The following is a 13,901-nucleotide window of genomic DNA, read 5'->3' as shown; positions in this document are numbered from 1 at the left end:
AATCTCATCTTCTGGTGTATAAGGCAATTTTACCACTTGCATCATAACTGTTTATTTTCCCAGATATTTATTAATTCAGCAATAGGCATACCCAGTGAGCTCTGATCCTGCTTACATTAGTGGAACTTTCCACTGGCTTGGTGAAAGAAAGGACTTAACATCCCCAGGGGAAAAAAAAAATTGAGTTTTGGACAACAAAAGCTCTAAGAACAAGTATTTGCAGAAAAACACAGCTTCCTCTTAACTAGAACTGTAACATCAATGTAAACATATTTAAGATGAATATTTTCTTTCCATAGTAATTTTTAAAATTACTTACATAAGTCAATTCAAGTTATATTTAAATCTGTAGTTTGTGTGTGTGTAAATATACGTGGGAGTGTACTGCCCACACATGCATACATATCTATATTCATCTGCATATTTAACACAAATTATCACTTCGGTGTCCTCAGAATGCTAAATTTCAGATAACATTTATTGTAGTGCTGGAGACTTTATTTCTTAAGAAACAAACATAACAGCAAGTTATCGAAAATCAAATCTTAGATGACTGAGAAGCTTCATACAAGTTACCAGCCAGTAATCACGTCATCTTAAAACAAAGAAGTTTAAAAATCTCAGAAACAGCCTATAATTCTTTTTTTCCCCCTCTCATCTCATCACAGACCTGAAGAAAAAAAACAGACTGGCAAAAGGCAAAGCTAAAGGAAGAAAATGCCATCGTACACAATCAGGAAAGGACCGAGTCCTGCACCTTCTTGGAGCTGACAGCGTGTTCCCCCAGCCCCAGGTAAGGAAAGTGTGAAAAAAGCTGTGTCCGTTTATTCAAAGAACTCCACAGACCTGGAAAATATTATTGAAATGAAACCAGAAGGGTTTACACCTTCAGGAAGAACCAGTTTTGGCCAGTCGTTAATCGCTTTTTGTTCTGATAGCCCCCTCCTCATTCAACCCCCCCATCCTCCAGCATCCAGGGATGCAGCTCGTATCACTGTGAAGCGGATCCTGCCCCCAGCCACACCAATCGCTCTGTGAAACCAGCTGAGAAATAACCATGTCTCAGCACAGAGGAAACATGTGCGCAGCGTTCAACGGACCATTAGAAATTCCCACCTGTGCTACAGCGGGACCTTGCAGAAAACATTTGCCCAACATGTGACGGCACATCCCCAAGTGCCCAATTATCATGTAGCACTTGAGCTGCATCTTCCATTAGCTCGTGTTCTGCATCACACACCGGTGAGGAGACACTTCCTAAGGGTGAAATATCCCTGTCTCTTAAAGCATGGAACAGCCTGCAACGGCGACCGTGCTGAGCCTGCAACACGGCTACTGAGGGCAGAATTTGGCCCTTTGAGCCTTCCTCCAGTTCAGCTTTTCAATACAAAGCACTTAACCTTCGCAGTGAAAATCAACAATCCTCTCCCTCCTTCCCCAGTGCCCGACAGAAAATAACCAGAAGCCTGGAAAGATGCCCCAGTCCTCGATCTTCCTCTAGGATCGTTGCCTGTGGATTTCTCCACAGAGTGATGTAAAAGCTTGCTTTAAGTATTCAATAATGCACCTCCTTGAATATGAAAACACCCCTACAGCTTAGTCAACCAGGAACACACCAGTCACTTGTGACCAGCCGCGCAGACCGAGGCGGAGGAAAGAGTATTAATCCTTGTACCGTGGTGACATTAAACCTATAATGAAAGCTCCATCTTTCTATACAGGCATGTGAGACATATTGTAAATCTTTTAAACATGAAATATGTAAATCTGGCTTCTTAAAGCAGCAGCAAGCTTTTTAAACCACTCCAGCCAGTAATGAAATTCCTCGTGACACTTTTCACTATTCACTAAAGAAAAACGTATTATCCAAGAGCTGGAGAAAAACCAAGAGTACAGAAGCAGTGATAAGAGATAAGTAAACTGCAGCTTTCATAAACCTGAACCAAAAACGATCCACCTCCACTACAGTATTCCCTCTGATCACCAAATACTCTGAAAACATCTTGTCTAAGCAATGCAAAACTTCAGAATTTAAAAGGGAAATCTAAGACAGGCCTCTTGTACTCACAGGAGTGTGAAGCACCTTACTTCTTTCAATTCTATATACATAACAAGCCAGAATATTCAATTTTAGTTAATCAGTCTGGTTTTACCAATGGCAAGGGATCTACACTGACTTATAGCATTAGAAGACCTGCTTGATATTGCTGTACTTTTGCAAACAAGATGATAAAAGTAGCATCTTACAAAACGTGGTTCTGAAATCTCAGAGAATGAAGCAAAGATGGTGCTTAAAAAGCATGAAAAAATACACAGTAATTAACTTGTACTCTGATACAGAGCTCAGCAAGTAAAAAAGAGTATGAAGGATACTAAATATAGCAAATAACCAGCAATTAGTAATTAACCTTTGAGCTGGGTATTAGCTATTCAAATCTTTTAAGACAGCAGAGGGATTTAAACTTGCTTTCCTGCATTCAGGGTAAGTGCCGTACCACTCGGCCCGGTAGACAAAAGAGGGATCATCCAACCATGCTGCCTCTCTGCATTTCCAATTCCCTTTTTCTAGTATGTATTTTACACTGCAAGTCTTCTGACAAGTCAAATGGTTAGCCAAACTAAACATCTTTGTTCTTATTTTAGTTGAAAATTTAAATATTTTGGTTATGTCAAATATTTTTTCTGATGGTTTGAATCATTATTTTCGTTAAGCAAAGCTCCAGTTGTTTGCACCTTATACAACAAGTGTTGATATTACTATGAGCTCCATGAACTGCAAACAGCTTGCTAATAAACTACAATTCATTATGAAAAACAATTAGAACTATAACAAAGGAGCACGTCGGAATCGTGACTAAACTGATCATCAGTCAAACCATGTCTAGTAGGTTGAGACACACTGAAAACATCCAACAGACATGTAGTTTTCCTGTAAAACTACTGTTGGATTAATGAAGTAGCATGATAACTCAACAAAGAATTGCTCAATTACTTCCTAATTAAAGAGAATACACTAAGGAATATGTGTGTGAAGAAAAACTGTCAATGCCTTTATAATCTTCAGCCTCCTACAGATCCTAAAGATCCTCAAATGCTGTAAGCTTTCCCAGTTACAGAGGTTATCAGCAGCCACGATGTTACCATCAACCCAGATTTACACAGGTATAGCTGAGCACAACCTTTTAGTTGTAAGGCTGCCGTGAACAATTTAGGGTGATTCCCAACTGGTAAGGATTACATCAGCAACATGGGCTGCCATAAAACTACACTGACTTTTATCCAAAATACATGCATTTGGGCATCCGTCACTTACACAGGGTTCAAATCTAGTGCTCAGAATCCCATGGGACACTGGAACCCTCCTGTTTAAAGTTTCTCATTTTAGTTTCGTAGGGTAACTCTTACTCGTCAGGAGCACTCTCCTTCAGGTAATTCTTCTCCTCTGTATTCTTATTTGAAGTAATAAACCCAAGTACTGACTTTGGTATGATGCACCCAACTACAGGGTACCCTTGAGCTTCATCGCATTCACCAACTGTCCAGTTTCCTTTGTTTGTTCACTGGGAAGCGCTGGATGTGCTGGTTAAAAATGCTGTTAGTCAACCCTGCACAGCTGGAGAGGTGGGATGGTTAAGGATAGTTGACATAATAGATTATTGAGGAGTGTTTGAGTGAATTGCTTCACTGTTGCTTGATAGCTTCCTTTAAATTAAGGATCTCTTCATATGATCAAAACATACGCTTACTCATTTGTTTATTTTCTCTTCATTTGAAGGGAACTTAATTATGAATTCCCTGTGTACTTTAGGTATTTACTCTTATAGGAAATGGTATTTAAAATGCTTCAATTACCACTTTTCTCTGACAGACTCTAATAAATCAAAAGTCTAAAAGAGTGACTCTAGCTTAGAGCCAGACCCATGCTGCTTCCAGGCAACACAACACCGAAGATAATTAAACTTCCCAGAGCACAGAGGATGCTGGTACAAAGGTCCAGCCACATGGTCACCTCCTCCATATCTTCTCCAGACCCCACGTAGTGGGTTCAGAGAGCATGGTATACACGATGGTATACACCAGTCACATCACAAGAAATGATGCAAGTCCAGAAATATCACTATGTTGTTGAACTAAACACTGAGGCCTTCAAAATGTTGATGCAAGCTACAAAAGCTGTTGTAATTTACATTTACTACGCACTAACAAGCCCTGACATCTGTCTTCTAGAAACATAAACCTGGCTTTAGATTTAGGTACCTTTACAAATATGTGCAATTTATTGCATGCAGCTGATGCAATGCAAAGATATTAAAATAAAACATATTTTTCCATTCAACAGAAAACTGGAAACAAAGGCGAAGAGCAAAACTTTTCAGCTGATACAGTGGCAAAAGCCAGCCTGCACCAAATTTCATTTCAGCATGAGGAAGGGTGTCTCAGTAGGAAAATCAGGGACCAACAACAAGCTGCTGGCTAGTTCAATGTCAGGGTCAGCCTCAGCCGGGTTTCCATCCAGATTCATTGCCAGACACATTCATTGGCATCAGTGGCATTTCTTGCCTGAAGATCTATTTCTGAGAGTAATGCACCTTTTGTTCCCAGTGTGTAGCTCCACCAGTTCTCCCTGGGGAAAATGGGAATGAGGACAGTGGCACAGGACACAGTAAGAGCTCAGATGGGGAAAGATGAACTCTTCAATGTCAGGGAACTACGGCACCGCTTGGGTGGCACAATCCAGCCAGCCTTGGTGACATATGATGGCTTTCTTTAACTGCAGACTGGAGAGACAACTGATGACGAGAATCCAAACTTCCATGTGAGAGCAAAACTCCACTTCTAGACTGTGACAGCAGAGACAGCTTTGGATGCTTGCAGGGAATAAACTTAATAATGGAAGGGAATTAGAAATAACCCCAAATTTACTATTTTAAAATACAAGCCACAGTTATACAGGTCTATCTCATGGTTTTCAAAACGACAGGTGACTGGACATATAACCAAGAAACAAGTTATTTCTACCTTCATTATTGAATACCATGTTATCATGGTACTTTTGAAACCTTGAAATCTCCTGAGTTTCAGCAGGCAAAAAAAGCCAAGACCTGTGTATTTTTGTACTTAATAACGTAGGATAACACTGAATGAATCTGCAAAAATTTACTCCCCAAACTGATGCAAAATGCATCAGCACCTTCCCCAGAACTGTATCCCCTTTAATTTGTAAATAAACACCAAATTGTGCAACTGATATCATTTAACGCATACAGTGATACAGACTAGGTAAAGCTACAAACTTCACTACTCAGAAAGCAGATTGTGTGTAAATAAATGTTTTAGCAAATTACTACAAGCTGTAGGGCTCTGAGCAAACCAAAATGTAGTGAATCAATATAACGTGCAGCTGTCAACTTAATATATCAGCAGCCATCAGTAAAATCTACATCAGTCATATTGCATAAAAGACAAAAATTCACTATATGTAACAGAACTTTACCCCACAATCAATAAGCTAGACTTACAGTTCAGCTACACGCTCTTTTCTCCACTTTGTAGAATATTGAAAGGGACAGAATATTACCCCAGGAAATGTATAGGAATCTAGTTAAGTTTAGGAATGCAAATACACGTGAAGCCATTAGACATGCGACCTAACAGGCTGCCTAAGTATAAGGGGCCACTGAAATGTTTATCATTTATTTATATCGCCCAAGTTCTGTATTAAATGTACAAATCTATACTGCCGTACTAACATCCATGTCACCTATATCCAACAAGATAACAGTGTCACCAGGGCAAAACCTGCAGCTTTTGTTTATGTTGTGGTTTAACCCAGCAGGCAGCTAAACACCACACAGCCGTTCGCTCACTCCCCCCACCCCAGTGGGATGGGGGAGAGAATCGGAAAAAAAAAAGTAAAATTCATGGGTTGAGATAAAGACAATTTAATAGGACAGAAAAGGAAGGGAAAATAACAATAATAATGATAAAAGAATATACAAAACAAGTGATGCACAAAGCAATTGCTCACCACCTGCCGACCGATGTCCAGCCAGCTCCCGAGCAGCAGTTGCCACCCCCGGCCAACTCCCCCCGGTGTATGTACTGAGCATGACGTCACATGGTATGGAATGTCCCTTTGGCCAGTTTGGGTCAGCTGTCCTGGCTGTGCCCCCTCCCAGCTTCTCGCTGGCAGGGCACGAGAAGCTGAAAAGTCCTTGACTAGTGTAAGCACTGCTTAGCGACAACTAAACCATCAGCATGTTATCAACATTATTCTCATCCTAAACCCAAAACACAGCACTGCACCAGCTACTAGGAAGAAAATTAACTCTATCCCAGCTGAAACCAGGACAGTTTGCTTCCTTGTTTCTTGCTGTTTGTTACAGTACAAATAGAGAGAGTACGATGAAAAATTGATCAAAGGCAGTGCTGCTGGATTACAGCTTTCCCACACTGTGGGATTATGTCCCCAAATCCTAAAGGATTGCACTAGGAAGTAAGGTAAATTCAATGCTTTGATACCATGTAATCATTCTACAGGGTTTAGGATCACATTCAGGGAATGGTATTACAAATGCAGGAATGGAAAGCCTGCTAGCAGGACAACTCCTACGGATTAAAAAGAGCTCAAGATGTGGCCCACAATATCAGTATGACATAAAAGAACAATTAAATCAGCACATTTTATTCTCATCTGTGAAACAGTATTCCTACACTATTAAAACCCGCTGTTTGACATGCTAGATACAAAATTATGGATGGACTGAAACCAGAACTTTACATAGGCATATTTTCAATGTTCAGAAACTATCCAGATTAAGATTCATCATCTTAAATGGTCTATACATTAACAATGGATTAATTCTAACATCTAACCCTCCAGACTGTTGGAAATCAGATGCTGAATTCAGGTTAACAGCTTTTTGAATGTTCTTGCTCTACCTGGCATTGCAAGAACAATTTTTCAAGAATCAGTTGAAATATCCCTAACTTAGAGCTCAGGTGCTAAGACCTACATAAGCCATGTATATAACACACATGAAGAAACCTTATCACGTTATGTTACAGATGCTATAATCTGGGAAGACTAGGGAGGAGGACCTGGTTTCTGCTTCCTGTGCCATTACAATTTTTATTAGGAGTAAAACACAAAATATGCCCAGAAAAACAGCTTAAAAAAAAAAAAAAAGTGATACAAAGTCAAACAAAAAAATACAAAAACAGATTTAGTTATTACAGCACTTGATCAGGGAACTAACATCCCACCAAGTACAGTAGCCACAAGTTGATGGTTGTGGTCTCTGTGAAACATCCCTGATGGTGGCTAGTTCCTCTCCTTGGAAAAGAGGCACGGGGGTTTGAGCAAAGTCTCAGACCAGGCCTCTCACTTCAGCTGAAGCTGAACAGAGTCTGCTAGTGAAAATGCAGATGTTTCAGTGTTTTTTGCTGTGGATCCACTCCAAATAGCTGTTTATGCAAGTGCTGAGTGAGGGTAAAAGGCTTTTATTCAGAGTTTTTACTTGCATTTCGCACAGGTATGAACAGAAGCAGAAAGTATAAAACAGCAGATGATGATGGCCATGGGTCTTGCTAAAAGGAAGGAAAAACCACCTTGACATCTCAGTGACCTTTTACAATGCAGAAGTAATTAAATCACAGAGAATGACAGACCTTGACTGGTAACACGCATACCTAACACAAAGTCCAAACAAAACAGATGTGTCAGCTAGCTGCCCAATGTATCAAACCTGCCCCATGGCATCAAGCGATTTGCCTCTCCTGCATCAGCCAGACCTGACTGAATGTGGGACCCTCCTGCAATGCCAGCAGCTCCCCTCTAACCCTAAAGGAAAGAAGAAAAACCCCACAGATAACAAGTATCTTAAGACATGACAGTGCAATGTGAGCAACATTGCTGGAGATCACCTAGCAACATCCACTGCAATCGCCCAGAGGACAACACAGGGCAGGTGATGCAGGTCGCAAAGGGGACAGTATCCACACAGCAGGCAGAACCAAATGGCTGATGTGTGGAGAGGCTGTTGTAATAAGGGCCTCCTGCTACAGCACAAGTCTTGCTCTTGAAGGCATGTATGTGACAACAACATCTCACCCTCAGGGCTGAGATGTTACCTTTGGCACAGTGCTAAATGTTTCCATTATAAACCAGCAGTAGCATCAGAGTTAATATTGGTGTTAAATCAAAAGGCAAGCTGAGAGGAGGAGCACACGGAGCAGCGGTGTTTCCAGCGCTGCACAAAATCTTCTCAGAATAGTTAGTGCAACGTCTACACTACAGATACTGGTATGCCTATCCGCTTCTATCTAAAAAAACAGCAACAGCCCACTAAAACATCGAAGAAACTCATGCCACAAGACATTATCATAGCAAACTAATATATTTTCAAACTTTGCGACAACTAGCTATGTCTGTAAAAAATGCATGTCCCACACCGCGATGTTAAACCTCATACATGGGGTTTAATGGAGTGTAACTAAGTCAGGGCATTTGAACACAGGTGTCTCTTCTAGCAAAGGTAAATAAAAACAGACGGCTTTGCAGGCACAGATGGTCAGAGACTGGGTCTGTGCACTCTCTCTCTTCTCATGTTTGAAAATCTGATCCTGAAAGCCTGATTGTGGAGGCTGAAGTCAATGTCACCAGTCTGCAAGTTGTTTCTGTAAAGCCACTCATGCAAAGTTAGAGAAAAGCCAGAGTTACAAAGCTCGTCTTCAGACCAAGTGTCATAGAAAGAATTCACTTTGTAGAGGATGCTCAGAGTTATCTGGAAAGCTGCTCTGAACAACTTTATTGCCAGACATTTTGGTATGCCATTACTCCAGGGACCGACTTTCCACGTGAGCTGGTGGAGCCCAAGGCTGCCCATGCCTTCCAGACGACCCCAGGCACATTTCCTCTGACAGGAGACCTAACAAATCGGACCTGCAAATGGCACTGTAATCCCAGCCAGAATTAAATCTGAGCTTTCCCAAACTCAGCTTCCTAGTTCAGGCAGAAGGGTCAGGCAGCCCTTACGGCTTCTAGACCTGAGCGTGCTCAGGTCCAGCCCAGCTTCATCTGCTCCTCCCATGCCTTGCCCCTAGGGCAGCCAAATTACTCCCTATCCATTCCACCCTGGTTTGTTAATATTTTCCATGTAGTTGGTACTAGCCAGATGACTGCCTGCATTGTAAGGCATCAGCTATAATGCCTTGAATCTTTCTACAGCAGTAAGATGAGTTGTTTGAAAGCCTTTATACAATTGTAAGCAGATAGTTTAGACATTTTGATGAGAAGAGAAGGTTTTATTGTGATGTGACTGACAGTCTCCGTGAAGGGTATTTACAGTCTGACTCATTACTAAAAACACCATGACAGGTAGAACTTGATGTGGATGTACAATGGGGAGACGATCAGAAATTATGACAAAAAGAGCTCATTAAACATTTCACTTTTTTAGAAGAGTTAATTTCACATACGGAACCACAATTTCTAAGTGGAGTGTGTACCACTTAACACAAGCTCTTTGGGGTAAGCTTGCTTTCTTTGTCTGGCCTGATGTCTACTCTCAGTGAACGGAGAATAGGAGACTTGGTCTAAGGAAGGAGCAGAGAGAAAATAGCAATGAATACAAGAAGTGTGAGTTGATACAGAGGAAGGGAAAGATACTGGGAGGATACTGGATATCATAAAGAGTGTGTGTTTGGAACTGAGCTGCACACCCGGCAGAGGAAATCTACAGGAGAGTAGGATTTGCTGGGAGGGGATGCAGCAAAGAGATAGGGAAATACAAGGATTATATTGAGTAAGCAATCTTTTCATCCCAATGTCAGAGAAGTGGCTTGGCAACCAGCCACCACTCATAATTGAGTTCAGTGGGTACATTCAAATTCTGAGATCCAAGACTCATTCCTTTCCGCCTCATTTGCACTGTATTTACATTACTTAATATCAGAGATCATGAGGAGTCACACTATAAAGTACTTTGACACCTTCTGACAAATGGCCTCACACAACGGCACAGTATTGTGTAAGTACAGCGGCTATATTGATGCATATACAATGCTGAATACTTCTGCTTCATGGCACTACCAGGAAGATGCTTCATACCTTCAGCCCCAATGGGATCCCATATGCACAGAGAAAGCAATATTTGCCCAAACAGTCCTGGTTTCTTAAGAACCTATATCTTACTGAAAACCGGTATGAATTACACTTCCCAGTTTCAAAGTAACCTTTGGAAAATGGATTCTGGCTTTTAGTTTTTACACTGTGGTAGATCTCATCCCACCTAAGCCTAACTATTTAGAAGTTATCATACCTGCAAGTCATTTAAAGTTCCTCTGCAGCCACGAAAGAACAATGTCCAGATGTGCATTTATTTCCACCTGAGAGGGACACCTCACACAGACAGGAGGACTTTCCCCGTGAAGCGGCTATTTCTCTCCACTGGCTACAGAGAGTCAAGGGTGGAGGGCACCTAGATGACTACTTCAGTATCCCTCACCTTTATGTGTGGAGAGTAGAGATAACTTGCCTGAGAACATACCAGAGGAGAACAATCCCAAGATGGAAAATCAATCTCTGTCCAGGGAATGTGAGCAATTCCATTTGAACTCAAGCACAACTTGCTGCATTTTTATTAAATGTTGTATTTATTGTCGGGAGAGAGAATTCATGATGCCTGAAACCTATTAGGAGCTACAAAAAGTTTCTCACTTTATTCATCCATTACGAAATTAATGAAAGCAAGATCTCCTAATAAAGAAAGTGTCCTTATATGTTTAAACCAGGTAGAAGAGCTAGATTATTTGCCCTCAGATTGAATTTTAGAGGTTTATATAATAATGACAGCTATAAATTGAAAAAAAAATTATGGCAAGTGTCTCAATGACACAGAGTCTCAGACGTGGAAAGGTGAGCAATAAATCAGATGGGCAGTGGAATATTAAATTGCTAATTTTAAGAGCTATTGCTGCTTTTCTTTTTTTTTTTTTAATACATACTAATAAAAAGGTGAAACAAAAATCTCAGCTATATATTTCTTCCTCTTCTCTTTCTTCTCTTTTTCTTCATAAATTAAAGTACATAACTTATTTGGAGAAAAAGCTCTAATCACTTTAAATTTAACCATGGAATAGCAAAAAAAGAAATTAAGTCTGCAACCAGCTTCATGGAGATGACAGATTAAATACATTTGATGATTACAGAGTAGGTTTCATATGCCCTATATCACACAGTCATGCTCTTTACCAGGACAGTCTAATACCAATGTGTCTGCAGACATGATTGTAAGTGTACTGTACACCCAGTCATACTGCAATGACCTAAATTACCAGCTATACCCAGAGTAAATTTGAAACATCGCTGAAGGAATAATAAAAAAGTCACAGGAAATGTACAGTGGAAAAATTGTAGCACTGAACTATATGAGGAATGAGCGAAAAATCTACAGCTATTCCGTGCCCACAAATACCTTAATTAGTTATGCAACATGAGTTATTTTACTAGATTTTCCCAGGCAACACGATGATGCCCCCCTCCTCCTAGTGTCTTATCATGAAATATTTATGGCAAGTTTTGTTTGTTTGAGCAAACCACAGAAATGTCACAACTCAGGCCCCCATCCAGCCCCTCCCCAGCATTTATATTTTTTATTCCAGATCTCGGTCTCCGTGCTCAGCCCAAGCTGTGCAAGTTACTACATCCTCATGTGAAAGGAGTTTCTCTCTTGAATACAGGCATTTTTCCCATGCTTACAGTAGGCTGAAATTCCTGACCTTTTCCTTTGTTTTTCTCCATTCTCACACAAATCCTCAGAAATACTAGTTTTCTGGGTAACCAACGCAATCGAACAATTTCTTGAGTATTTATAGAACAAATTTATATTAAACAGTACAACCCGCTCTTCAGCAAATGCATGCCTTGTTGCTAACAGCATCTGTCACTCCACTTCTTCTCTCAACCACTTGTTACCATTCCTTATATGTTCTGGGGATAAATGCTTCATCTCTTCAAAATGCTAATACACAGAAAGGGAATGGTGCCATTTGGATACAACAGCATATTACCCCTAGTTTTTAATAGTCTACTGTCTATGCAAGGCACAGGAAAGAAAGAATTAAGTTGACAGTCTATATTGACCCTTAGCCTCTTGTATACTTAGAGCACTACAGAAATAATACGTAGCAATATTGGGAGAAAATCTCCTTTTGCTGATTACAGCCCACAATAACCAGGAAAGCAATGCAATACATAGAGAAAAAATTCTGCCACTCAGGAATTTGCTGAGTGAGGTCTTTTTGCATACTTAATCTTGATGTAGTTCCTTTCAGATTTTCCCACAGCTGTTTAAACTAATGGCAATTGCACGTATCTCTGGCCTACAACTCTACAGCTCTTACTAAGCTACCATAGAAGTTGGTTTTATTGGAAAAATAATTGCTTTTCTATGGTTTATGTTAGCTTGGATTTTGATGTAACTTGTTTGGTTGGGATTTTTTTTTCCAAATGACAGAAAAGTAATTCTAATGCAAATTCCCATTTTTTTCATAACATTTGATTTGAAGCTCCTTATGAAATCTTTACCTATCAGCACACTGTATTCACCAGGAAGTCTTCTGAGAGGTGTAGACATTATAGCTGCAGAAAATCACCGTAGAGGTCACACACAATGTTCTGACATACCTTTTCCTAACGCTGCTTCTCTCGACCTCAACTCTATTCGGACCTTGCCTCCCTGCTGTCCTACTAAACCAAGCTGTAAGGAGCACAATATATAAAGTACAGCTCTGATAGAGCACACAGGGGAGAAAATGCAGCCCATGCTCACTCAGAGCGATAAGCCCTGTACAGCATCGCATAATAGAGGAACCCTTCTAATCCAGACAGCAACGATTATTTCATTAACATGCAGAAGGCTCATTGTCAACTCTTAAACACGGATAACACATTTATAAATGGTGACTTTCATAAGAATGAGTCGGAAGAGACAGAAAGGAGATTTACGTAATGAATGAGATGGATGTAAGTGACATTACAATCCTGGTTACTCTGAACCAACCCAATCAACCCACAACAGATCACTGATAAAATTCCCATCGCGAGGAATGTACCAAATGTTACATACAATAATGAAAGTCACAGAAGCTAAGAAACACATCTTCTTTACTGCATATAAATAGGGAAGATACTTACACTTACAGGTTGACTTTTTGGCACATCATAAACACCTTCCTTCTTTTGACTGGTAGGAACCTGCAATAGCAAATGAAAACTAAGGTCATTAACCCAAGCAAGTTTGATGAAAAACTGCAATCTTCAACTCATATTTTAGTACAGGGTAATCATTTAATACTAATGAAATCAAGGGTGGCTCCCTTTTCATTCAACCAGTAACATTAATGGAAACAATACTGAAGAAATAAAACATCTATCTGAATTTTTTAAATCCTAAAGCCCAGTAGTGTTCAGAAATGAGATTTTCATTCTCAGTTAGGTTCGGTTGCATTAAGTTCAGGTGCACTTGGATCTCCTTCCTACTTAATTAGTTGTTTTTTCATTTTACTTGGGGGTAAGAAGATGCACATAGAAATCATGAGCAAGTCAGTATGTCATCTTCCTCCATGGCAAAGATCCAGACTAGAGCTACCGATCTGAGGGAGAGAGATGTTTGGCCTATGGCGTTAGATTTCTTCCTTCCAATTCATTTAATAATCTAAGTCAAGTAAAGCCATAACATGTATCCCCGCAGTTGGGGCCCTGCGGCTGCTCTAAACAATGTTTGGTTACAATTCTGCAATTTTACTAAGGAATTACCGGCCTGTCAGAGTCTGACACAGCCAGGGAGCTGAAGTCAACAGCCTCGCATGGACAGGGGACGACACACTTAAAAAACTTC

The 13,901-nt window shown here is 40.3% G+C and overlaps 1 protein-coding gene across 27 annotated transcripts in view; it reads right to left on the bottom strand.

Moving 5' to 3' along the window:
- Window positions 1-13,901, bottom strand: part of DAB1 (DAB adaptor protein 1) — a 484,695-nt gene that overhangs the window by 21,888 nt on the left and 448,906 nt on the right. For 25 of the 27 annotated variants that reach the window (XM_076340092.1, XM_076340090.1, XM_076340089.1 and 22 more), the window contains one exon: window positions 13,199-13,258. In XM_076340092.1, the coding sequence (XP_076196207.1) occupies window positions 13,199-13,258 (60 nt within the window). The remainder of the gene's footprint in view (window positions 1-13,198; window positions 13,259-13,901) is intronic. The other 2 variants (XM_076340105.1, XM_076340113.1) reach the window with 1 other exon arrangement.

Source organism: Aptenodytes patagonicus, chromosome 5 (assembly GCF_965638725.1).
Source record: "Aptenodytes patagonicus chromosome 5, bAptPat1.pri.cur, whole genome shotgun sequence".
In the NCBI taxonomy this organism is placed as follows: domain Eukaryota; kingdom Metazoa; phylum Chordata; class Aves; order Sphenisciformes; family Spheniscidae; genus Aptenodytes; species Aptenodytes patagonicus.
Note: the sequence above shows the minus strand (reverse complement) of the source record. Positions and strands in the feature narration are given on the sequence as shown.